The 27,264-nt window shown below is 36.0% G+C and overlaps 1 protein-coding gene across 4 annotated transcripts; it reads left to right on the top strand.

The window, feature by feature from the left end:
• The first annotated feature begins 3,432 nt into the window (after positions 1-3,432).
• dctn1a (dynactin 1a) lies at positions 3,433-26,970 on the top strand. 4 transcript variants are annotated; one of them, XM_051114387.1, is made up of 30 exons: positions 3,433-3,595; positions 6,546-6,797; positions 7,757-7,838; positions 7,945-7,976; positions 8,440-8,457; positions 9,684-9,707; positions 10,394-10,447; positions 11,553-11,705; positions 11,916-12,113; positions 13,385-13,589; positions 13,674-13,752; positions 13,830-13,989; positions 15,007-15,111; positions 15,273-15,464; positions 16,304-16,420; positions 16,505-16,657; positions 17,734-17,894; positions 18,005-18,173; positions 18,302-18,370; positions 19,356-19,568; positions 19,727-19,888; positions 19,967-20,098; positions 20,187-20,312; positions 21,175-21,317; positions 21,423-21,586; positions 23,394-23,524; positions 23,608-23,785; positions 25,094-25,167; positions 25,242-25,331; positions 25,410-26,970. In XM_051114387.1, exons 2-30 carry the CDS (start codon positions 6,570-6,572, stop codon positions 25,545-25,547), a joined length of 3,750 nt encoding a protein of 1,249 aa, XP_050970344.1. In that variant the 5' UTR covers positions 3,433-3,595; positions 6,546-6,569; the 3' UTR covers positions 25,548-26,970. The 4 variants fall into 4 exon arrangements, with proteins under 4 accessions (XP_050970344.1, XP_050970345.1, XP_050970346.1 ...); XM_051114388.1 differs by lacking the exon at positions 10,394-10,447; XM_051114389.1 differs by lacking the exons at positions 9,684-9,707; positions 10,394-10,447.
• Positions 26,971-27,264: the final 294 nt, after the last annotated feature.

Genomic DNA, 27,264 nt, shown 5'->3' with positions numbered 1-27,264 from the left:
AATGTAATACGTTACATTACTTTATTAAAGTAAATAAAAAGTTACACTACTTACTACATTTTAAATAGGGGTAACTTGTAATCTGTAACCTATTACATTTCCAAAGTAACCTTCCCAACACTGCTCTTAACGCACACTATCTTGAATATTGAATATCTTGAATGAGTATTCGAGGCTTAGTGTATCCCATCATGCATCATGTTCTGGAAATAAATCGTGAGACTTTTTGCCAAGATCTCGCGAGAGGTCACAGAAACCTTTCCAATGTAAGTTAAACATTAATATAATACTTAGATATCACATCTAATTTGGTAGAAACACAAAGCGTTGCACGTATTATTGGTGCAAAGATGAGTACTGGTGATATTTATTTAGTACAACATTTGCAACTGCTTTTTATCACTTAATTAGAAGCACCACAAATTAAGTTGAGCCATCTGTTATAGGGACTATACTGAACAGACACTTAGACGTTGATTTTAAAATACAATGTATTGAAAATTAAAATAAAACTCAAAAAAAAAAAAAAAACGTTTTTGCATTTTGCATTTTCACAACACTATATGTGTGTCCCATCAGGTAATAAAAATTTTGACACACCCTTTTGGTCTTCATCCTCACTTGAACACTTGGGCCAAATACAGGAAATACATCATATAGGTGGTCAAGTGGTCAGGTGCAAAGACCGCAAGTATAAAGGCCAGCGGTCTGAAAGGGGGTGGCTATTGCAGAAAGAGAGGTGGTCATAAGTCAGCTTGCTGACGACACAACCCTTTTTCTTAAAGATGATATGCAGATTCCACTTGCAATAAATATTACTGATTGATAGATTGTCTTTAAATATTCAAAAGGACTGTAACAAATCCTTTGTCCCTGTTACTTAGGTGCTTTAATTATTAAGGATCAGAAAGAAAGATGCACTCTCAATTTCCAACCCCTTATTGAAAAAACACAGAAACGATTTAACCAATGGCTACAAAGGGATCTGTCATTAAGAGGAAGGGTGCTTCTCACAAAGGCAGCCTTTCAAGGCTTATTTACACTGCTCGGCCTGTTCCTCTGGACCCAAAACTAGGTAAAAATATTGACCAGTTTTATGGAAACATTCGATACATTACAGATTAGAAAATCTGTTGTAATGGACACATGTGAGAAAGGTGGTCTAAAGTTTTTGGATTTCAGTACTTCACACCTTTAAGATCAATTGGCTTAAACAGTTTAGAAAGAACCCAGTCTCTTTGTGGAACTTTATTCCCAGTTATATTTATTTCTCTCAATTTGGTGGACTTGATGTTCTTCTCATGTGTAACTATAAAATTGATAAACTACCAGCTGCATTATCTGCTTTTCACAGGCAGGTTCTCTTGGCTTGGTCACTGATATTCAAGCACAAGTTTTCACCCAACAGATTTTTTTATTATTATTTAAAAACTGGTTTGATAAAAACATTCTGTTGATCAGTTAATTAACTCTCAATGGTTATTATTCTCATACATTTCCTGTTTCTCCAAAAGAGTTTTCCATGGGGTCTATCCCATCGCATATTGAAAGAATATAGTTCAGAATATCAGTCTGAAAGAAAACTGTTTGATGTAGTGAATTTGATTTTGCGTCTTGCTAAATTCCACATCCACAGATGCAAATACTCAGACTCCAGACCTTTATATTTTGTTTTCATAAAAGAATTTGACCAATGGCTTTCATTGATCCAGCTGTCTAAAAACAAAAAAGCTCTAAAAACATCATCTGTTTGTAACTCTTTTCCTACTGACATGTAAGTTTCAATTTTGCTTTTTTTATTTTTAATGTGTTAAACACCCCCTTCTCTATTTATTTTATTTTATTTTGTTTTGCTGATATTGTCCATTTTTGTCGGTGGTTGTTGTACTATCTGTATACTGTTTTTGAGCATTCTATTAAAAAGCAAAGAGTGTGAGAGTGTGAACTACACAGACAAACGCGAATATTGGGACTGCTGAATCGAGCAGCGCCCTCTGCTGATCGAGACAAACACCACACGAACTAAACCTGCAGAACCTACCAACTTTAACATTAGCAGCTTTGCGTACGTGACCCTGGAGCACAAAACCAGTTTTAAGGAGCACGGGTATATTTGTAGCAATAGCCAAAAGTACATTGTATGGGTCCGAATTATCGATTAAGCAAAAATCATGTTCCATGAAGATGTTTTGTGAATTTTATATGAAAACATAATGTTTTGACTAGTAATACGCATTCCTAAGAACTTCATCTGGACAACTCAAAGGCGATTTTCTCTATATTTCGAATTTCTGGTATCTTCAGACTCCAGCTTTTTAAAAAGTTGTATCTCGACCAGATATTGTCCTTTCTTAACAAACCATACATCAGTGGAAGGCTTATTTTATTCCGCTTTCGGATGATATATAAATCTCCATTTTAAAACACATATTATGTACACATTACAAATAATGATACCAACCTCAATCCAGTAAAACAGATTCTGTATATTTTGATTCACTGTTCTCTAAAAAGAGTCGACTCATACGAGTCACTTGTTAGTGTTTTCGCCTTGAATGTTGTCTTTGCTCGTTATTCATGAGGACAGCTCAATAGAAGCACGTTTCTTGACATTATTTTGAGGAAGACATTTTTTTAATCGCATTCAATACAAAACATTCACAGTTCAGGTAAAATCTGATTTATTTTGCTGTGAACTGTTCTGTGTTTCTGCTGTGTCATTATTGCCTATGATAAAGTGTAACTGGAAAAAAATACTAAATAAAATGTTGTATTTCGTGACAACTGACATAATAAATACAAAAATGATACAAAATAATAATAACAACAATAAACAACTTTTTTAAAAAATAAAAAAATAAAGAAACTGTGCAAACATCTTCAGGAGAACACTGAACAAATAACTCACAAAACAAAAGAACAAATAATGAGAAAATAAAATCAATACATTATATCTAAAGTAAATATTTTAAATAAATATAATTTTAAAATGTAAAAGTAATAATAAATACACCTAAAAATGAAACAGAAAACACTGACAAGCAGCAGTTCATCAAATAATTCCCATACTCTCTTGAGATAAAAAAAAAAAAAGTATCATTTTTTAATACTGGAAGCCGCTTCGTATGACGTCATTGTCCCGATCCACGTCTAACTAACCGGAAATGTCTGGACTCTGCAGCCAACGCCAAAACACTTGACCGTTTAGATGAATCATACATCGTTTTATATATATATATATATATATATATATATATATATATATATAGCGAGACACAAAATGTATTACACACGTGCCTTATTAAATGTAAAGTTATTAAAAAAAAAAGATATCCGTGCCTTTTTTCGATCACGGCTCTCTGTGCCCGGACAGCGGAGCCATCGGACCAATCCGAGCCGTCGCTGAGCATCACGTGATGCCATCAGGAAGTGACCCCGAGTGGCTGTTCCTCCCTGAGTGAAATGTTGTACGGTGTCCGGTGAGCGGAGCGCTGCTGTCCTGCGTTCATTGTGAACGAGCGCTTCTAATCTGCAAACTTTACAAACGGCAGCCCGTTCGCGTTCAGCAGCTGTCAGTTAGAGCTCTCATCTACAGGTAAGAGCGCGGTTAAACCGCTCGTTTCCCTGACAACAGCAGCGGTTGCCGAGGAAACACTAGCGCCTGGTTTACATTACCGCACAGAGAATAAACAGAAAAAACATCAGTATATTAACACATTTACATGTACTGAGGTATTTAACACGCGTAATGTCTTTCCACTGAATACTGTCGACTCTCCTTCGCGTCTGAGACACAAAACATGATGTTTTCCTTAAACCCGGCCGGTTAGCATCACAGCTAATGCTAAATGATAACTGACTCACAGTCTGTCGGTCGGGTGTTGGTGACTTATGGATATTGTTGTGTTTACACGTGGACAGGTTTGTCTGCCTGCGAACGGGACGATCTGATTGTGTCTGTGTTGTTTTGTCACTCAATATTAGTGCTTCAAAAATTAAGTTTAGCGCAAAATGTGTTTTCAGAGATACTAGAGATACTAATTCTTTCACTAGTTAGCACAGTGATTGTAGTGTAGGCTTCAGAATGAAAATCTCATTCTTTCCCCAAACCAGAATCATTTGTGACCCTGCACCACAAAATCAGTCATAAGGGTCTTTATGAAAGCTGAATAAATAAGCTTTCCACTGATGTATGGTTTGTTAGGACAGGACAATATTTGGCTAAGATGCAGCTATTTGAGAATCAGGAGTCTGAGGGTGCAAAAAATCAAAATTTTGAGAAAATCACCCATAAAGTTGTCCTAATGAAGTTCTTAGGAATGCATATTACTAATCAAAAATTACGTTTTGATTTATTTACAGTAGTGAACGTGCAACATATCTTTATCTACATCCTTAATGATTTTTGGCATAAAAGAAATATGAATAATTTTGACCCATACCATGTATTGTTGGCTATGACTACAAATATACCCATACTACTTAAGACTGGCTTTGTGCTCCACAGTGACGTATGTAAACCTTTATAATTATTAAGCTTCTCCTAAATGCTCGTACCTCTATGATCTGCCGATAAAACAGAATTTTTTGTACATCATATGTGTTCTTACTACCTAAATACATAAATATTTATGTTAATACATATTGGGGTCATGCTGTGTTAAATCAGCCCAATTTGAGAGTCTTCCCTGGCCACATTTTTTGATTTTGGTTATTTGTTCTGAAGAAAGACAAACATAAATTATGCATGAATATATATACTGAGGAATCCATTATTTTGTAGAGGGGGGTCAAAATGACCCAAAAAAAATGATTAGAAGAGTAAATGCATTGAAGATATGTCATGGTTTTTAACAAATTTTCTTTTGGTTTTTCATTTTTAAGGAATATATGGTTCATTTCCAGAGATATGGGGGTCTCAATGTGGCTCCATGAGTAAACTGTTGGGTTGAAAACCAAATATAGATCACTTTGCATGGAGCTGATATGTAATATGTTGAAGGAGGAATGACTGAAGAACAAACAAAAATGTTAAACTAAATTATACTGACTCCTGCCTGAAAATGTTGTGAAGGTGGGCAGCTCTCTAGGGTTCTAGAGCAGATGCGGTTCAGCTGTGTCATGTTTTTGCCGTTGGCATTGGTCATATGACAGTATATCTAGTGCACTCAGTAGTTGACTCTGTAAACATCAGTGATACGGCTCTCACGCAGATGGCAAAGTGTTTGCTCTTGAAAATCCAGAGAAATTACAGCAAACATGTCTATGGCAAGGAGGAATTCATGCACTCCTCGGGTGAGTGTGAAATCACTTATCATGTATGGCTCATAAATTGCAGTAGTAATTCAATTTGACACCTTGCCAAATGCAGATTTCACTTATTCATCATGTTATTAACGTAATTTGTATGATCTTCGCTGTAATGTAAAATATTGAGCTTTATTAGACGCAGCTCACCATGTTTGTAAGTTGAAGATGTGCATCAGTCGCGGTCACTGTCGTTTCTTCACATGTGGGTTTGAGCTGCTGTTGGTCTCTGGAAGACGTTAAACCTCGTGAAACACTGTGGTCCAGTAGAGGTGAAGCTCGAGCACTGAATTCATCTCCTCGCTTCTCCCTGGCTCTTCTGTTTTCCTGCACCGTAGTTGTCACACTTACAGCAGGTTTAGAGAGCTCAGCTCAGCGGGACGTGTGTTTTTGAGCATGTGATGTTGAGCTCCGGGTCTGTGGTGATCAGGTTGGTGTTGTCACTCGCCGTTTTCTCAACAGAGATCCGTTTGTTTGGAAAAGCACATGACTGTTCCTGCAGCCTCACCCCGTTCACCACAAAACACAATATCAGAGAGGAGCGAACGGCTGTTTGTTCAAAAGACAAAACCAATAATAACTGAAATTAAAAAGCGTATTTTCTTTGTCATACCATTATAGTTTTTCGTACATTTTAAATTAGTTTTGATTTTTTTATTTTCCTTTTTTATTTTAATTTCAGTTAAAGATTTAGTAATTGTGTTGTGTTTTTGCTATTTTTATTATATTTTTAATGTCTATAGTTTTTTTTTATTATTATTTATTCAGTTTTAGTTCTACTAATTTCAAGTTAAGGTAAAAATGAGAAATGTTGCAACTAGATGACATTTGTTTTATTTCAGTTTATTTGTGATACTATTCTAATTTTTATTCATATTTTTGATTCTTTTTTTTTTTGTTTCTGTTTTTGTTGTCATTTAAATTTTCATTAAAGTTGTAGTAATTATCTGGGGTTAGGACCAATTAAAACTAGGTGTGGGTCCCCCCCCCCCTTTTTTTTAATTTTTAATATTTTTTTTTTTTTTTTTTTTTTTTTTAATATCGCTTTGAAATGAAACATTGTAAATGAAAATAAGAAATGGTGCTTTAGAAAAAAAAAAAAAAAATATATATATAGTTTTATTTATTTTTATTTATTTATTTTTTTGTATTTATTTTGTGTGTATTTATTTTATTTTAAGTATGGTATATTGCTGGATCAGGCCTGTTGTGTGATATATGGTGTGTTTGTGTCTCAGCTGCAGAGCAGTGTGATCAGCAGGATGAGTTCAGACGGAGGCGGTAAGCCCGTGAAGGTGGGCTCGCTGGTTGAGGTCATCGGTAAAGGGCAGCGCGGGACCGTGGCGTATATCGGCGCCACCCTGTTCGCCTCTGGGAAATGGGTGGGTGTGATTCTGGATGAACCCAAAGGGAAGAACGACGGAACGGTGCAGGGAAAACGTTACTTCACCTGTGAGGAGAATCATGGGATATTCGTCAGACAGTCTCAGGTGAGAGTCAGAGATGTATCAATTATAATATATAACGTAAACGACTTTACTCAGCTCTTTCTCCATACAACAACACTTAAGGCACCACCAGTTTAAAAAAATTATATAATGATGACATAATCATACTGTCCTAGTTTAATAATCATTAATAATAGTTGTTTTGCATGACAAGTTTCCTGAAATGTTATTTAAATAACACTATCTGTTTTTATATGTTGTCATTTGCATGTATTTCTAGACCATAAAACCAGGTTGAAAATTCTTGTTTGGTTTTGTTGACATTAGAGTTAAAGACTCCTTAAATGTCAACAGACAGAAAACAAACATTTTCACCATGTTTTAGGAATAAAATGTTATTAAAAAAATCTGCAAAGTTTGGTGTGTGGAAGCGCTGCTGAAGTGGAGATACAAACTCATTTTGAGAAAACCACCTTTATAGATATGTGTTGTATTTGAAGTGTAATGAACCATTAAATCTGTATTTTGGACAAAGCAGAAATTGTGAAAAGCAAAATACACTAACATTTCTAAAGTGACCGGTGCATGAAAAAGTGTTGTTGCCTGTAGCGTCTCACCATAATGACAACAGCCATGAAGTAAAGAACAAAACAGCACAAGCCCAAACGACTCATGCAGTATATTCCACATCTTCTGAAATCATCTCTCAGCTTTGTGTGAGGAACTGCCATTGGCTCCCAAACCTGAGCTGAAGCCAGCGTGTATGATCAGCACCGGTGCATGTTAGGTCATTCAGGGCCGGTAGGGATGGGCTGAATAAACCAGTCGTAGTCATGTGATTGCAGGATTTCCATTCATCTAAACCTCTTTATCCTAATATTACGGCCTGTGAACTTTCTCACAGGAAACTGTGAGAAATGCTGACAGCATTTGTCGCCTGAACAAAAGTGTGAATCACTCAGACAGACCTAGTTATGCATCTCTTCGTTTCTTTTGTTCAGATCCAGCTCATCGATGAAGGGGGCAGCTCTGCAACGTCTCCAGAAACACCTGACTCAGGTGTGTCTAAACTGCTCAAGAAAGGTAAGAACATCTCAGATTCCTTCATCATATTCCTGCTAAGGAAGATGGCGTGTGTTGTTTAACCAGCCAAATGATGCATTTGTTGTCTTTCTGTTCAATATTACAGAAGTCCAGGAGACACCAAAAGCTGTTAAGCAGGTATGGACCAGTGTTGTTAGTCATTTATATATTATTATTATAGTAGGTTAATGTTTTTATTTTCCTTTGATTTTTAGTTTTTACTTTTGTGCTTTTATAATTTATTTTTTTGTTTGTTTATTTCTTCATTTATTTAAATATTACTATTTAGGCTTATTATTTTTTATTTTATTTTAAGAGTTAATAGAAATGTTGCATTTGCAACTAATTAAAGTAAGTTTTTTTTTTGGTCTAATATTTCTATTTTTTATTTCAACTTTATTTTAATTAACAAAAAGAAAAATATGAGCTGCAAAAAATATATGGCCATGGGTATTTTGAAATGTGTGAAAATGAAAATAAGGAATGTTAAAATGTTTTTTGTTCAACTGGTTAGTCTGGATCGTTCATATAAATACTGCATGTAAGATGAAACTGAAGGTTTTTATGTGTGTTTGGCTGTTTTTGCAAACATGATGAAAAGACTCCAACAGCAAAGAAGGTACATCAGTGATCTTTGGCTTCAATTCATGTGTCCGAACACTACATTGCACAATTATGTTTACTTTCACTCTTTATTTTAGAGAGGTTTTTTTGGTCATTTTGCCCATTGTCTTTTAGTTTTTGCCTGTCTGTTTTGGTGTTTTTCACTTCTGTGGTGCAGTTTCCATACCAACATCGGATTGAGACACCCACGCACCGAATGTCTGCATGATCTCACGTGTATCGCATTTCATCTTATTGTTTGTTTCGCATGTCACCACGGTCAGAAACGATGTGGGTTGATTAATGATAAAGATCTTAAATATTCAGATAGTTTGATTGTCACTTGTCTGAGGCGTCACATGACAACATCCAGATGAACAGATGTCCTTCAGATGAATTCAGCATGTGGAAAACATACCCAGGCTGTGCCGCACCGATAAGGTTCGGACGTAAACATGGGTTAAATCAAGATTCATCTAATAATAATTTAGTTGCTCTAAACTTTAAAGCCTGGATAAACAGAACAAAATGTGAAGGTTTTAAATGAAATAGAGCAGCATAATTCAAATTAAAAACTGAGATCAGGAAATCCTGCAGCTCTGAAATGCATCATTTAATCCTTATTGGTGCAGAAATGCTTGTTTTTTTGTCCCTTCAGTCACAGGAACCACTATTTCAATATATATTTTATACATTAGGAAACCTGATGGACAAATAAAAAAGACATAAAAATAATCATAATATTCACAATAGTGCATAATGCATAACATACGGTATATAGTGAGTAATCAATAAATCGCCCGGCAACGTTCCCCATGTTGAAGTTCATTTCAGTGACTTCCCATTTCTGGCATTTCTGAAAAAGAACAGGTAATTGCAACTTTTTATTTCGCAATTCTGAGTTTATATCTTACAATTCTGTTAATATAATTTTAAGTTTATATCTCCTAGTGCTGAGAAAAATTGTAAGGTATAAACTATAAAGTTGCAATTAACTTCTATATACAAGCTTCCATACTTTTGTGGTTATGGGATAATGTTGATTTCTTGATGCTTTTTTTAAGGAAAATGTTTCGTTTCTGCAGATCCTCAGCATTTGTTCCTCTGTCCCTCAATCCGTTCATGCCGTGTTTCTCTTTCTCTGTTAAAATCTCTTTCCTGCTTGTTTTCTCTTTGCAATCCCTTCAACTTTGCCCTCTTTTCTCTGTATTCCCCTGCGTGTGTGTTGTGCTCCTCCCTCAGCCTCCAATGCGCCGTAGTACCAAGGTGAGCCTGAACACTGCAGCAAAGCATTCTGGGAAATGTCTGGGCCAATGTAGGGCCTAGTTCGGAATGGAATACTGTTTTTACTGTTTGAGATTAAAATTGGAGGTCACAAAATTAAACATGCAACCTAATGTAACAGTATTGTTTGGAACATTTTTCACATACTATGGATGCATTCATGTAAATGAGACTCTGATGGTTTGTGTGTTCATGAGCTAGTATTCCCATCCGAACTCTGCCTCCTATTAGCATTAATTCGTAGATGAGAACAAACATAAACTGACTTGAGCTGAATAATGACACTCTTCTGTAGAGCTGCTTTATAGCTGAATTGCATTTGTTTCATAATTGACCGATTTTGCATAATTGATATTGTTATTAAAGTAAATTGAAACAACACTGAATCTGAATTGATGTAAATAATGACTCTGTTGACTTCTGTAGAGCTGCTTTACAGCTGAAAGTGAATTCGTTGTTGAATTTTGCGACATCAACACGGTTATTTTCCTGTTTATCACTGTGAGGCTGCTTGACTAGATGATTAGATCATCTGAGGTCGTCTAGCTCACTGGCACCTGGTGTTTTTATTTAAACGAGCATTTGTGTAATTTTACATGTTGGTCTCTGAATGGAGACAGTAAGCGAGCATGGGGTTGATATGTGATGTTGTTTGTTGTGCGTAACAGTGGCCCACACCCGGCCGTCTGTCCAGCTCCAGCTCCCTCCCCTCTCTCATCATGGTACGTTCCAGATCTCACCCAAACCCTCACTGAGGTGGAATCACCTGCTTCTGGAGATCTTCACCAACAATCACACTGTCACGACCCAATTTACAGCTGCTATTATCAACTGGACTCAGTAGTTGTCAAATATTTCATCAGAAAATTGAAATGTGCTGAAAATGTGCTCACCCTCAGACTATCTAAGATAGTAGATGACTTTGTTTCTTTTTCAGATTTGTAGAAATTTGTCATTCCATCACTGTCTCACCAATGGATCCTCTGCAGTGAATGGGTGCCGTCAGAATAAGAGTCCAAACAGCTGATAAAAACATCACAATAATCCACAAGTAATCCACACCACTCCAGTCCATCAAGTTCACATCTTGAGAAGACAAAATCCATAATAATTTTTCCTCCAGTGAAAACGTGGTCTGGTCTGAATCAGGAGAGAAATATGCACAGATCAAGCACCGTTTACAAGCCAAAATAGATGTGAGATACAACTGGAGATGGACTTTTTTACTGGAGGAAGCATTATTATGGATTATGGACTCATATACGTAAAAAAACGTCTTAATGGATTTGTTTCAGCTTTTGTCTTCTCAAGATGTTAACTGATGGACTGGAGTGGTGTGGATTACTTGTGGATTATTGTGATGTTTTTATCCGCTGTTTAGACTCTCATTTTGACGGCACCCATTCACTGCAGAGGATCCATTGATAAGCAAGTGATGGAATGACACATTTCTACAAATCTGATGAACAAACAAACTCATCCTAATCTTAGATGACCTGATGATGAGGACATTTTCATTAAATTTAAATTTTTGGCTGAACTATTTAGCAAATGCCCTGGATCTGTCAAGAGTCTGCCAGGTGATGCAAATGATGTGTTTTGTGTCATTCGACAGACGTTTGAGATGGATTTCATAGCAGGTGTGAACTGGGTTAGTGACATTACAGAACAGTCACTGAAGTGCACTGTTGTCAGGGGTTTGGTGAGCACTGCGTCTGCTGGGGTCAGGGGTCAGACGTGATTGACACGTGGTTGACATTGGACTTCCGCAGTTCATGAAATAAGAAAGTTATCCACTTGAGAGTAACTTTGTCTGTTTGTCTGCAGGCCGGTCGTCCCTCTGTTGGAGGTTCAGGACTTTCAGAGTCAGTGTTGGCAGAGAATGAGTCCACAGCATCTCCCCAGATTTCACTGGGAGCTCCTGTCGTACCGCAGCCCAGCGGCACACCCAGTGCACCTCCTCCTGCCACCCCGAGCAAGGTCAGCGACCTTTGACCTTCATTACACAGGATCCTCCCTTGGCATTTTCTGTCATATTACATGAAATGTGCAAATATGAGTTTCACTGCAACTAATGCATGATCTGCGCAGTTCCAAAATTTCAGAAATGTGCAGTGTGGTTCAAGGATGTTTTTTCTTCTGTTGTTTGGAAGTCATGGAAGTTGTAAATGTTTGTGTGTGATTTTGTAGGAAGAGGAGAGTCTCCGGGCTCAAGTGAAGGATCTGGAGGAGAAGTTGGAGACGCTGCGGATGAAGCGCTCGGAGGATAAAGCCAAACTGAAGGAGATGGAAAAGCACAAGATCCAGCTGGAGCAGCTGCAGGAGTGGAAGAGCAAGATGCAGGAGCAGCAGAACGACCTGCAGAAGCAGCTCAAAGAGGCCAAGAAGGTACTGGGGACAGAACATTTAGAAAAGACTCAGATCAGTCCCTCATAGAGCCTATGAGTCATGTGGAAAACAGACAGAATCGTTGAATCCAGTCATAAAAGTAAAATTTAGAGTATAACACGGAATGGCGCAGAATTTAGCAAATTTTGGAGTAATAAATCAAAAGAAAAATTTAAACAGTGTCTGAAAAAATTGATTAAGTTTAAGTTAATTTTTTTTTTAATAAATTAAAGTTTTATGATTAGACATGCCTTTTGATTGTTAAAATGTAATAAAAATATTAAAAGAAATTCCAGAAAAAGTAAAACATATTTTATACGGCACTAAAATGTAATTTAAATTTAAATTGCAATAAATTGTATAAGTTCCATGATTTTAATTAATTAGACATGCATTTTGACTGCTAAAAAAATTAATGTAACCATTAAATGGAATTCAGATCAGTTAAAATCAACAGGAAAAAGAATTTGGGGGGAAAAAATCAATTTTTAGAAAAAATTAAACTGATTTCATAGGATCCTAAAAATGATAATTATCCCTGCTTTTTGATTGCTAGAATTTAACCATTACAACAGAATCTAGAAAAAATTGAAGAGAAAACAGTTTAGAAAAAATAAAATTGAATTTAAGGAATAAAACGGATTTCATAGTGCTTTGAAAATGTCATTTTTGATAACATTTATACATATTAACCACAGGTTATTCAAGTTTCATGATTTCAGTTAATTAGACATGCTTTTTGCCGATAACCATTAAAATGGCATCCAGAAAAAGTAAATTGGTTAATTAAATATGTAAATAAATTGAGTAAATAAACTATATAAGTTGTTTTTAAATTGTTAAAAGGCTCCATGATTTCAGTTAATTAGACATGTTTTGATTGCAAAATTTAATTTAACCATTAAAATGTTATTTGACCAAAATTTACTTTATCTAACTGGTGAAAAAATAAAATGGTTGTGGAAACAAAATAAAACGGATTTCGTGGAGAGATGATCTCAAAAAGCAGCTTTAATGTTCAGATTAGCTTCAAGTGCAAGTGCTATGTAGTGCCCGTTTGACAATTAAATAGATATTGCTCTCTTTAATCGCTTTAGTATTGTTTTAGTAGCCTGTAGTGTAGCTAACTACAAACAAGTGGTTTGGCTGTTTTAACTACTTTAAACTGTGAGTATTGTGTGAATGTCGTTCAGTTGTAAGTTTGACAAAGAAGTGAAACTCTTCAGAGAATCACCTGATCAAACTAAAGCTCCTCTGCTCTTCAATCGCAGGAGGCACGTGAGGCTCTGGAGGCCAAAGACCGTTACATGGAGGAGATGGCAGACACGGCGGACGCCATCGAGATGGCCACGCTGGACAAAGAGATGGCAGAGGAGCGGGCCGAGTCTCTGCAGCAGGAGGTGGAAAGTCTGAAGGAGAAGGTGGAGGAGCTGACCATGGACCTGGAGATCCTCAAACACGAGATTGAGGAGAAGGGTACGATCCAACACCCACGTGCTCGTGCGCAGATGCTGTATGGCGGAGTGATGTCTGACTGTCTGTCTGTCTGTGTCGTTTCAGGTTCAGACGGAGCGGCGTCCAGCTACCACGTCAAACAGCTGGAGGAGCAGAACGGACGTCTGAAGGAAGCTCTTGTCAGGTAAAGCGCTCGCATACACATCTGTGTTCTTCTGCATGTTCCTGAGGTTTGCTCAGTATCTGTGTGTTCGTGTTCAGGATGAGGGATTTGTCATCGTCTGAGAAGCAGGAGCACGTGAAGCTCCAGAAACAGATGGAGAAGAAGAACACTGAGCTGGAGACTCTGAGAGCCCAGAAGGAGAAGCTGCAGGAAGAGATGAAGCAGGCTGAAGCCACGATAGATGAGCTCAAGGAGCAGGTCAGTTCAAGTAACATGTGTTCATCATCTCATGAGCAGACATATATAAACAGTTGCAATTCAGTAGGATTTCAATCTCGATTCAATTCAGTTTGATATTGATATTGAATCAGGTACATACGTGTCCATTTTTTTCAAGGAAAAACGGTCTTTCAGCTGAAGCAGTACAATAAACTGTCAGTTGGTACATTGCTAATATTACTAATATTAAAGTGATTTGTACACAAAGGCAGTTTTGTAATAACAATATATAATACAAGTTTATTATAATAATATTTTAGTGATCGCATCCCAAAAAATATATAATATATATGTAAATACTGTGTGTGATTATAATGTATTTATAAATACATGCACGTACATGTGTATACATTTTAAAAATATTTTGTCCTTATATATTTATCTATATATTATTGCAATTATACATGCATATAAAAATTATTTAAATATAAATCTAACATATTTTTCTTGAATATATACATGCAAGTGTGTGTATTTGTATATACATAATAAATATACACAGTATTCACACATCAAATGTTTATTTTGGATGCAAATAATTGCAATTGATCGTTTGACAGCCCTAGTAAAAATATAATAAATATGTAATGTCGTGCATATATTTATCATTTTTTTTTGTTTTTCTAGCGGACTATTGAGGTTATGGTCATTTGACATTATTGATCACAAGTTGTTTTATTGACATCTTTCTACAGCTGAAATACTGATTGATGGATTACATGAGACATGACTGTAACTAAAGAGGAAAAGAGGACCGCTTCACTGATCTGTTACATCAGCCACAAAACCACATTTATTTGATGAATTTTGTTATTAAGTTGACAGAGTATGTCTTTCATATCAAAATATTAAAGCACAAAGCTTATTGCGTTTTACTTGATAGGAGGCACTAAAAATAATGTTTTGATGTGTAACTTGCCGTTTCTTTGTAATTGTTTGTAAAAATTTACTAGCAGTTTCTGAGAGAAAATTGTTTCTGTGTGTGTATGTTTTCAGGTGGACGCAGCTTTAGGAGCTGAGGAGATGGTGGAGACACTGACGGAGAGAAATTTGGATCTGGAAGAGAAAGTGCGAGAACTCAGAGAGACCGTCAGTGACCTGGTGAGACACACACACACACATTTTAGTTATTGTAGCTGCATTTTTAACACAAGAGCAGGCAGTTTAATTACGATGCCTTATAAAGTGCTTTGTTTTGGCCTGAGTCATGATGGGCGAATGCTGATTGTAAACATGGTTTTTCATTCTCTGATGTTGTTCAGGAAGCGATAAACGAGATGAACGACGAGCTGCAGGAGAACGCGCGTGAGACGGAGCTGGAGCTGCGTGAGCAGCTGGATCTGGCCGGAGCTCGAGTCCGAGAGGCTCAGAAGAGAGTGGAAGCGGCGCAGGAGACGGTGGCCGATTATCAGCAGACCATCAGCAAATACAGAGAGCTCACCACTCACCTGCAGGTCAGTGAGACACACGGGAGAACTCAGTGAGATGCGACTAAAAACTAAGGGAGATGCAGATGCTCAGCTTGTTTGAGAAGCAGCAAAATGAAATGCATGCAAACAGAGTTGACTTGAATAGATCTGTTTTTGTTCTAGTGATGCACAGAAATTACAGTCTTCGCCAAAAAATGAACCAACTGAGCTGAAAACAACCCAAACTATAATCTAATTCTATAAAATATTTATTAAAGTCATCACAATAATCTTTTAGCTTGTATGAGTTTACAGTTATTACACATCAGTTCAATTTTTTAACTGTAAATAAAAAAAAAAAAAAAAAAAAAAATATATATATATATATATATATATATATATGTATGTATATATATATATATATATATGTATATGTGTGAGTATTTATGTGTGTGTGTGTGTACTCATGCAATTTTCTATGTAAAAAAAATATTGTAATTATGCTGAAGTCAGTGTTGATCAAAATAATATTAAATTTTAAAGAATATTATATATTGTAAAACTAAAGGTGACAAAGTTTTATACATGTTTTTACAATATGCAAAACACAGTTCTAACTCATTTGTTAAAGTGATCACACTAACTTAATTAAGATGGTTTGATTTTACAGTCACTCACTGGGTTTAAACATTTTAAATATTTTTTTTGTAAACTATTTTTTATTTAAATGTAGATCATATTTAGAAAAAAAAAACAACTGTGTAAAAAATTTAATTATGGTGTTTTCTCATAAGTGGTAAACCTACTGCCAGTGTTTACATGAAATATGATTAAACTCGTATTTCACTGTTGTAAAGTTGATGTTTTCTCTGCTGCATGAACAGGAAGTGAACCGAGAGCTGACCAATCAGCAGAGCAGCTCCGCTGAGCAGGTGCAGCAGCCGGCCGCCGAACTCTTTGACTTCAAGATCAAGTTTGCTGAGACCAAAGCTTACGCTAAGGTACAGTTAGCCTTCATTTCACCTGAACCGCGAAATGCACCATGAACGAGCACTACAGGCGTGTGTGTGCGTGTGTGTTTGCAGGCCATCGAGATGGAGCTCCGTAAGATGGAGGTAAATCAAGCGAACCGCCAGGTGTCTCTGCTGACATCCTTCATGCCCGAGTCCTTCCTGAGACACGGAGGAGACCACGACTGCATCCTAGTGCTGCTCCTCATCCCCAGACTCATCTGCAAGGTTTCTATCACAATACGCAAACAAACAGTCTGACACTGTTTTACTGGAGAAATCGACGTCATACTTTAGGACAGTTATTTCTGTGAGATCTGTTAGGATTTAAGATCATTTTCTGGATATTGTTCCTTAAAAACATTGCTTACAGCACCTTTAATATTAGTATTGGCTTCAGACCAAAACATTTTTGCCGAAATAAGATAAAATGGAAATATTAGATGGAAATATATTTAAGATGAAGCACTAAAATTGAAACACTGAACTAGAAATAATTAAGAACTTAAACTGAACAAAAACTAAAACGAAAATAATAAAATATGTTAAACCATAAGTAGTACAAATATAAACTGAAAATGAACAAAAACTAAAACAGAAATAAAAATAAATTAAACCTAAATAGTAATATTTAAATATGCACTAAAATTACAAATTGGAAATAAAACTGTAATTGAACTGAAGCTAAAAAGAAAATGAAAATAAATTTCACCTAAATAATAATATAAAAAAAAAACACACACAGATGTAATAAATACGACAAAAGCACACAACACAGTTACTAAAAAATAAGGGAACTATGATCAAAATAAACTGAAATTATGCAAATAAAAGCTAATTCAAAATATTAATAACTGTAGTAGTGTATATACTGTAAAACACACTAAAATAATGCTGATTGGCAGAATTACTGCAGACTCCTTAAAATGCTTACAGTGCTAGAATTTAACTCTGAAATAGCAGGAAGAGTGCATGAAAATGAAAAGAAAATGCATATATGGTAATCGTGATATTTCATGAGTAGAGCTGCACACAAGAATCAGCAAAATATGGCTTCTGCGCCTCCTTTGTCTAAAGAAAAAAGAACCAATCAATTTATTAAGCAAATATTACAGTGACATCACTGCTTTTAGGAGACTGTTCATGATTCATGTATTTGCTGTTGATGTCAGTGAAATACGTGCATCAGGTGTCATCCACATTAATATAAATACATTTTAACGGTGAACTTACTATTACAAACTACTGCCGTTTTGGCATTCTTCAAACGAACTGAGCGGTTCTGAGCGGTGTGTGTCCCGCAGGCGGAGCTGATCAGCAAACAGGCGCAGGAGAAGTTCGATCTGAACGGGGGCTCGCTGGAGCGCACTGGACTGCGAGGAGCCGCCGGAGAGCAGCTGAGCTTCGCGTCCGGTCTGGTTTATTCTCTGACGCTGCTGCAGGCCACGCTGCACAAATACGAGCTGTACGTCATCACCGCTGATCTCTACATTATACATTACTGAACTGAACTGAGCTGAATAACAACACTATTGTCTTCTATTCATAATAATTTGCCATCCGTGTGTGTGTCAGAGCTCTGAGTCAGTGCGGTGTGGAGGTGTATAAGCGCATGGGGACGCTGTATTCTGAGATGAGCGTTCACGAGCGATCGCTGGACTTCCTCATTGATCTGCTTCATAAAGATCAGCTGGATGAGACTGTGCAGGTGGAGCCGCTCACCAAAGCCATCAAATACTACCAGGTGCGCAAACGCACACACAGCCAGTCCTTCAAAACATTTGTGAAGAGTCTATTAGCAGTAGTGTAGCATATCATTGATGTGATGTAGCGTGGGACCAACACAATATGTGTGAATGTTGATTCTTGCAGCAACTGTACAGCGTTCATCTGTCGGATCAGCCTGAGGACTGCACCATACAGCTGGCCGACCACATCAAGGTACAGCAGCTACAGCACTCCATCAGTGATTCAGTCATCAAGAGAGTATCTCTCATCACATGTGATTCAGACTGCTTCAGTCAAATGTCATTTTGCTGGGATGCTTTTTTTTTTTTTTTTTTTTTTTTTTTTTAAAGTTTAGTGAATTTATTTTATTTTATTTTATTTTATTTTCAATCCTTACTATTTGTCTTAGCATGGGACCAAGTAGCATGGGTATATTATATATTGCATATTTGTAGCAACAGCTAATGAAAAAAATCATTAGGATATTAAGTAAAGATCATGTTTCACCAAGATATTTTGAAAATTTCCTACCGTAAATATGTCAAAACTTTTTTTAAAATTATTTTTTTTAAATATACATTGCTAAGAAATTCAGTTGGATAACTTTAAAAATAATTTTTTCAATATTTACATTTTTTTTGCATCCTCAGATTCCAGGTTTTCAAACCACCCTTATGACGGGTTTTGTAGTCCAGGGTTACATTTAGGTTTTTATTTTTACCTAAGTTTTGACTTTTATTTATTTCCAGTTAGTCATTTCAGTGCCAGTGTTATTTTAGTATTATTTATATACCATCGTATTTTTTTATTAATATTTGAAAATTTGTTTCTACTTTTAGATCTCTGGTTTTAATTTTAAATTTAATTTATTTGTAATTTTATTATGTGCTTTTGACTTTTTTTTTAAATATTACGATTTAGGTTTAATTTATTTTTTATTTTAGTTTTAGCTCACTTTTGTTTTGTTTTTTTATTTATTTTCAGTTAGTAGGTTTAGTGCCAGTGTTACTGAAATATGTTTTTAATCTTTTTATTTATTTATTTTTTCACTCAGTATTTTATTTTATTTTATTTCAGCTTCATTTCAACAAAAATGCTTTTAGCCGTTTCAGTTAACGAACACAAGTCCTTCAGTCATTGTGCTGGTTTGGCTCATCTGAATAATACAGTAACACACAGACTGATCTGTGACCTGTAGTTCACCCAGAGCGCTCTGGACTGTATGGGGTCAGAGGTCGGCCGTCTGCGGGCCTTCCTACAGGCGGGACAGGAAGGAGCAGAGCTTTCTGTGCTTCTAAAGGACCTGGACACTTCCTGCGGAGACATTCGCCAGTTCTGCAAGAAGATCCGCAGGAGGATGCCAGGAACGGACGCACCTGGTATTCCTGCTGCGCTCACCTTCCCTCCTCAGGTACACACGTCTGACAAAACACACACATACTATTGATTTATTTTTATTATTATTATTTTTATGACTGTGTTTATTATTTAGAATTATGAATATTTATTGTATTTGCAGGGAGCAGCTGGCACATGTGTTAATGCTGTGTTTTGATGGTTTGTATTTAGGTGGGCGAGACGCTGGCGGACTGCAGGAAGCAGCTGACGCGTGTGGTGGCGGTTCTGCAGGAAGTGGCGGCGGCAGGAGCTCAGATGATCGCGCCACTGGCTGAGCCGGAAGGATTGATGCCGCTTAAGATTGAGGATGTGATGTTTAAAGCAGTGGATCAGGTACAAACACACACACTCTCACACACTCACTCTGAATGGTCTCAGTCAGTAACAGCTTGTGTGTGTGTGTGATGACAGGTGTACGGCACTCACGGACTCAATGCGTACGAGTGTCTGCGTCAGACCTGCGCCACCGTCATCGCCACCATGAACAAGATGGCCACCGCCATGCAGGAGGGAGAATATGATGCAGAGAGACCGCAGCGTCCGGTACGAACAAACACACACTGACGGTAATAATCGCTCAATCCCATGATGCCTCTGGTCTGTCTCATGTGTTGTGTGTCCGTCTGTCCAGCGTCCGCCGGTGGAGATCCGCGCCGCCGCCGTCAGAGCAGAGATGACCGACGCCGAGGGTCTGGGAAATAAACTGGAGGACCGAGAGACCGTCATCAAAGAGCTGAAAAAATCCCTCAAAATCAAGGTCAGAACCCAGAAAGCTCATTGCTTCTGTCTTTATGTAAGACATTATTAATAAATTAATGAATTATGCCTTTTCTCTTGTTAAAAAAAAAAAAAAGAAATCTCATCAAAAAATATTTTTCTCTCAATATTTTTTTGATCTCTCAAAAAAGAGTTCTCTAATCAACTTTAAAATAATTATATAATTATAATTATTTAAAATAATAATTATAAATATTATAATAATTATAAATAAGTGTGTGTGTGTGTGTGTATATATATATATATATATATATATATATATATATATATATATATATATATATATATATATATATATATATATATACATACGTACATATGTTATAAACATGTTATTATAAATAAATATTTATTAAAAAACATATATCATAAATAAATGCGTATAAAGTTAGAAATATGTTACAAACTTGCAATACATTTTAATATCATGATTTTCTGTGAAGTTGCTTTGAAACAGTGTTACACAAATCACATTGACTTTACCTGAATTCACTCTAATATATATTATAATGCAATATGTATTTTTTTTTATTAGATGTGTGGCAATATGCCAGTATTGATGATAACGATACAATATAATTAATTTAACATTGTTGGCCAAGAAACGCAAAATAAACAAAGTTTAAAAGTGATTTTGATGAATATCCACATGTATGTAGTGATTATATTGTTACATGTTTTTTTTGTCCACAATAATTGTGTTGTGAAACTTGGATATTGTAACAGCCCTAATTATTATTATCCAAAAATGTCTTTTTTTATATATATATCTCTGAATTATAAAATGTAAAATATATGTTTATGAATTAAAATATGAACTCTCTATGTGAACAATCACTCAGGGCGAGGAGTTGAGCGAGGCAAACGTTCGTCTGAGTTTGCTGGAGAAGAAGCTGGACACGTCGACGAAAGATGCAGATGAGCGCGTGGAGAAGATCCAGACCAAACTAGATGATGCTCTCACTCTGCTGAAGAAGAAAGAGAAGTACGAGCGTCTCTGCTGATATCATGTGATTGATATATTGATAACCCAGTGAGAAACGTTGCTCTTTGAAAGTGTTGAATGAGTGTGCGATTTGTCTGTCTGCAGGGAGTTTGAGGAGACGATGGATGCGCTGCAGGCCGACATCGATCAGCTGGAGTCAGAGAAGGCGGAGCTGAAGCAGAGGATCAACAACCAATCACGAGCTGCCGAAGGTTTCCGTGGACCGCAAGCATCTGGAATCGCCTCTATCGTCACGGGAACCGCTGCTGGTACGCAAACACACTCACAAACATTTTTGTTAAATTAAATTAAATAAACGTTAACTGAAACAAAATACAACTTTTGTTGCCACAGCAAAATTTCTTATTTTCATTTAGTTTAACTTGAAGTACTAAAATAACTGAAACTAAATAAAGTAAAATCAATAAATAAAAAAATGCACATATTAAAAAAATCAAAGACTAATAAACAAAAATACCGAAACTAAAAATGAAAAGTAAAAAATTTAAGTGAAAAAAAAAAAAAAAAAAAAATCTAAAATTAATAAATAATAAAACACTGATGCATATACACACATAGAGACACAACAGGATTATTCTAATTAATTAAAATTAAAACAGTAAAAAAAAAAACTAAGTTGGTTACTTGGAATAAAATAAACCATTAACTGTTTTTTTTTTTTTTAATTTCTGCTAGTTGGCAACTAAATGAACTCAAATGAATAATGAAAAATAATAAGGCTAAAAAAAAAAAGTACTAAAACTTTAACTAAAATTAAAGTGAAAACAGACCATACATAAATTAAAATCTAATTTAAAAATGTAACAAAAAGTATGATAGTATATCAATTATATTAAGTTTTTTTTTTTTTTTTTTTTTTTTTTTTTTTTTTTTACAACCTTAAAACTTATTTTATGTCATCTACAGAGGTTGCGCTAGACTTTAACATTTAACAGGGTCGTAAAAGTTCTGTCATAATCTCTTATTACCCGTCATTTTAATTTTCATATTTTAATTATAACAACACATTTAACTGCTTTTATTTTTGTTCACATTTTCATTTTGAATCATGAACCTACAGGACGGTGCAGTGTTTAAAAACAACAAAATATGCTAGGGCTGGGTGGTTAAAAAAAAAAAAAAGGATTCCTTGATTTTAATAAATTCTTATTTTGATGAACCAGTGTTGATTCTTAAATCCCAATCGATCTTTTGTTCTGTGCTGTTTTCAGTTGATGAATGAACAGTACATAGTGCATCTTTCTTCAAATAAACAGCAGTAGGTTCGGCTTTGTGTTACTTTTGGTACGAAACAAAGTGTCAGATTTCAAATTCTGTCCAATTCATTAGGAAATTCAAGCAAGCATTTAGGCACTCTTTAATGTGTCGTGACAGATCGTTGTTGCTTCTGTGTACTCACCTGTGTGTAATCAAACCCATAGGAAAACATTCGTGACAGTTTCGTTTTTGTTCTGGATTTCTTTTGCCACCACCTGGACAGGAGTGGGAATTACAGTTACAATTTACAATAGATCACCCTCAGTGTAATCTGTCAAAGTAATGGATGGCCTTCAGATTTTTCCGTCACTGATTAAAAAAAATAAAATAAAAAAAATCCAGTTTTGAGTTAACGCAACCTCTGGTCATCTAGTTGCCATTAAAAATATTTTTGTAGATATTTAAAACAAAAACGAATACAATTGCTAAAACTTAAAGGTGCACTAAGCAATTTTTGAAAAAACAGTGACCGTGTTGGACTGTGTCCCAAAACACACTTGTAGCCAATCAGCAGTAAGGGGCGTGTCTTGTAATGATAGAGAGAAGAGAGCGCTCAACTTGAGTTCACAGGACGGATGTTAGCAGATCGATTCTAGGTAGAGAGACTTGGAAGATATAAAAAAAGGTCTTGTTGGGGTATGGGCGTGTTTGTTTTGGTGCTTTCAAATATCAACATCGTTTGGAAAAAATCACTTAGTGCACCTTGACAAAATCTAAAAATACATGTGCGTGGTTAGGGGGATTGTCAGCGGGCGTGAGCAGCACTTCAGGTGTGACGTGTGCGTTTTGTGTGTTCAGGAGGAATGCCGGCAGGTGTGGGCGGCGTCTCAGGTGTGGTTCAGGTGGTGGACTCTCCTCTCCTCAAACAGCAGATCGACGTTCAGCGACTCGCCATCAAACAGCTGAAGAATGAGAACTACAGACTGAAGGTCAGTGTGAGCCAAACACACACACACACACTCACACGGTTCAGTGTCCAGGCTGTGACCTCTGACCTCTGACCCACGGACAGGCTGAGAAGATGCGAGCGCAGCTGTCGTCTCTGCCGCCGCTGCAGCCGGCGAACATGGCGGCGGTGACGAAGGAGGCTCCGGCGGGATCGCTGTACCGCAGAACCGACCTGCTGCTCAACAACCTGCTGAAGATGAGCGCCGGCCTGAGAGTCGTCGACATCACCGGGAAAACCACAGGTCTCAAAAAAACACCATCAGACACACAACCAAACAAAACACTGAAATGAGACGTTAATCTGAACGTTGCATAAATTTACATGACATTAAATGATTTCACCGTTTGCTCTAGCTTTTTATAGCTTTTTTCCTTTTTTGGAATAATTTTAACAAAATGAGCTACTCTCACTGCTCATCAAAACGTGTGTAAACGGTTAGAAGTTTGGGATCGGTAAGATTTTGTTTTTGGAGACATTTCTTCTGCTCACTAATGCTGTTTATTTACTCACTCTCTCTCTGAATTTTATTTTATCAGCCAAAAACTTTTTTCCTCTCTTTGTTTAAATAAAAAAAAAAGTTTCTCTCATTAGAAATGTTTTTCTCTCATCCAAAAAAAAAAAAAAAAAAAAATCCTTTTATCTTCAAAAAATAATTCTCTGCAAAAGCTTTTTTCTCTTAAAAAATTGGAAAAAAAAACACTTGAAAAGAGAAACAAGAAAAAGAGTTGCAGAAAAAAAAAACATTTTATTTGATGGAAAAAATTATTTTTTGGTAAGGAAAAGTTTTTTGATTAGAGTGCTTTTTTGAGAAAAAAAGAAAAATATTGATTAGAGGAAAACATTTTTAATGAGAATTTCTAATGAGAGTTTTTGATAGAAGAAAAAGGGTTTTGGTGTTTTTTTTTTTTTTTTTTTTTTTTTTTTTTTTTATGAAAAAAAAATTTGATGAGAAGAAAAAGCTTTCTTGTGAGGAAAAAATGTGATTTGTGTGTTTTTTTTTTTGTTTTTTTTTTGATGAAGAATTTTTTATGAGAGAAAAATTGTTTTTAATAAGAGGAAAAAAATGTTTTTGAGAATTTTTTTTATTTGATTGTAGAAAACTGTTTTTTGTTTTGATGAGAGAAAAATAGTTTTTTTTTTATGTTTTTGTTGAGAGAAAACGTTTTTGATGAAAAAAATGTTATTGGATGAGAGATTTTATTTATGTATTTTTTTTGATCACAAGAATTTTTGATGGGAGAAAAATATGTTTTAATGAGAGTTGTTTTTTTGTTGTTTTTTTAATGGGAGAAAACAGGATTTTTTGGTTTGTTTTTTGATTAGAAGAATTTTTGATGAGAGAAAAATGTTTTTTTAATGAGAGAAAAAACTTTTTCTTTTTTTCGGATAAGAATTATTTGATGGAACAGGCTTCCATATTGATGAGAGAAAAATGTTTTTTAATGAGAGGAAAGAAATAAACTTTGAAAAAACAAATTCTTTCTGCCCTCAAACTGAGGGACGCTTTATGTACATACAAATGAATGTGTAATATCGGTGTGTTTTGCAGCGAGTGCGAGCTCTCAGCTGCTGGAACAGACGGCCAGACTGAAGTCTCTGAGCGACGCGCTGGATAAACTGAAGGTCAGTGTGACGCCGTGTGTTCTGATGACATCACATACCGTTTGTTCTGATGGTGTTTGGTGTTTGTGTCTCAGGCTGAAGTGTCGCAGCACGTCGTTTCGCAGCAGCCTGGAGCTCGTGTGCCGTCCGACTTCGCCACGTTCCCCTCCGCCTCTTTCGTCAAGGTAAGAGCTCGCAAACACGTGATTCCTAAAGCCTCGTGAGTCTGTTCGTCAGTAACCGTGCAGTCGTGTGTCTCTCAGGCCAGAGCGGAGCAGAAGAGCGGCTCGGTGCTGGTGGGGAAGGTGATGATTCCCTGCGCTCGCGGCGCCGAGCAAACGCACAGCCTCGTCCTGTCGCAGCAGCAGCTGCAGCGTGTGCATCGCCTGCTCATGACGTAATCGCCAATCGCACGCGTCCTCCCACAATCCCACGCTCTCAGGAAACAGTCCGGCGCCAAAGACGCATTACTGTCCAGCAGCTGCTCGTCTTCTGATCCTAGAGCTCAGAAAGCCTTTCAACACCCCAACACATCCATCACACCTTTCTGACATGGGATTTAAAACAAAAATATTGACTTTTATCTCACAGTTCTAACTTTTTCCGGAATAGCAACACACAATCTCAGAAATGAGAAAAATAAACTCAATTCTAAGCCAAAAAGTCAAAAAACAGAATCAAAAGATGTAAACTCTGGTTTGCGTAAAAAAGTCAAATTTCTGCATATAACAAAATTGACTTTTTTCTCACAATTCTGAGTTTATATCTCAAGTTAAATTTGTAACAAAATCTTAGAATTTGAAGATATAAACTTGCAATTATGAGAAACAGAAAAGGTGTAAAGTAATTCATAATTCTAATTTTAAACCTTGCAATTTTGACTTTTTTCCCTTAATTCTGAGTTTACATTTTGTAGTGGAAAGCAAAAACAGAGCAGCATGATGAAAACTCTTTTCTTTTTTTTTTCTTGCAAGATATAAACTCAGATTTTTTTTCCAGTTAAAAGAAAAAGAGTTTTTATTTTATGGTGAAAACAAGAAATGCATTTGTGAAAAAAAACATTTTTAGATCTTGCAATTTTGACTTTTTCACAGAATTGTGAGTTTATATCTAAATCAAAATGGCAAGAAATGTGTGAATTGTGAAAGAAAAAGTCTTTCCTTTTGTTTCTCCACTGAAAACAATCACAGCCTATGGGTTTGCAAAGACATTTTGCGGTCAAACACTTTTCACTTTTAATTAGCTGAACTTCAACGCCACGCTGAACGGTTCACGGATATCTTTGCTTCCAAGCTTTGGTTTTCTAGTTAGTCTAATTGTTTGCTCTCACATTTCATATAACGAGGCATCAAGGTTTGTTTCTTGTCTTTTTTTTTTTTTTTTTAATAAAGTTTTTGGTGAAGGAGGTTCAATGGGTAACTGTACTAACACTGTAGAGTTGTTCACATGAAACGCAGCGCCGTAGGAAAGCACTAAGAGATGTATAATCGTATAATCGTAGGTTTGCACCAGTAACTCACTCATATATTAGCGCTTCATTAGAATCAAAGGACCAATCCATCAAGACCCTCCACTAATAACAGAAGGAGGTCGTTTGAGCGACACTCATGATTTATGCAAGTCAAAAGCACAAGTGTGTTTTCAGTCACTCTTTCCTATTTTTGACACCTTTTGCAAATGTTTGTGACTCTTCTGATCTGTAGTATAATATGATCCCTGGTTGATTTGCATTGATTCTCTTCAATGGTTGGTTCAGTGTTTTAATAGTTTATGCATTTGACTTGTTTCTCAATGGAAACAATTGCAATAAAGCTGGAAAAAGTGTGTTTTTGTGCTTGTTTTTTTTTTTTTTTTTTTTTTTTTTTTTTATGCACACAATATAAATTTGGAAACAAAAATATGCTGCTCTTTTGAAAGTCACTTTGGATGAATCAGCGTTCCTTAAAGTCTTACTTCTCTCTTTTACAAATGAAGGCCTTAGAAAGGTTTTAAATCAACAAAAAGTCATGGCATTAAATGGTGCATTTTTTTTTTTTTTTTTTTTTTTGGATTTGAAGAAAAAACTGTGAGGAAAAAAATTGATGAGATTTTTTTTTTTTATGATAAGCATTTTGGGTT

The sequence above is a fragment of the Labeo rohita genome, chromosome 7, assembly GCF_022985175.1.
Source record: "Labeo rohita strain BAU-BD-2019 chromosome 7, IGBB_LRoh.1.0, whole genome shotgun sequence".
NCBI lineage: Eukaryota > Metazoa > Chordata > Actinopteri > Cypriniformes > Cyprinidae > Labeo > Labeo rohita.
Note: the sequence above shows the minus strand (reverse complement) of the source record. Positions and strands in the feature narration are given on the sequence as shown.

Excerpts from the sequence above, each read along its gene's own strand:
- dctn1a (XM_051114387.1), top strand. The coding sequence starts at position 6,570 with ATGAGTTCAGACGGAGGCGGTAAGCCCGTGAAGGTGGGCTCGCTGGTT. Across the intron at positions 16,421-16,504 it reads AGACCAAAGCTTACGCTAAG|GCCATCGAGATGGAGCTCCG; the intron begins GTACAGTTAGCC and ends GTGTGTTTGCAG. Across the intron at positions 21,318-21,422 it reads CTGCTGAAGAAGAAAGAGAA|GGAGTTTGAGGAGACGATGG; the intron begins GTACGAGCGTCT and ends GTCTGTCTGCAG.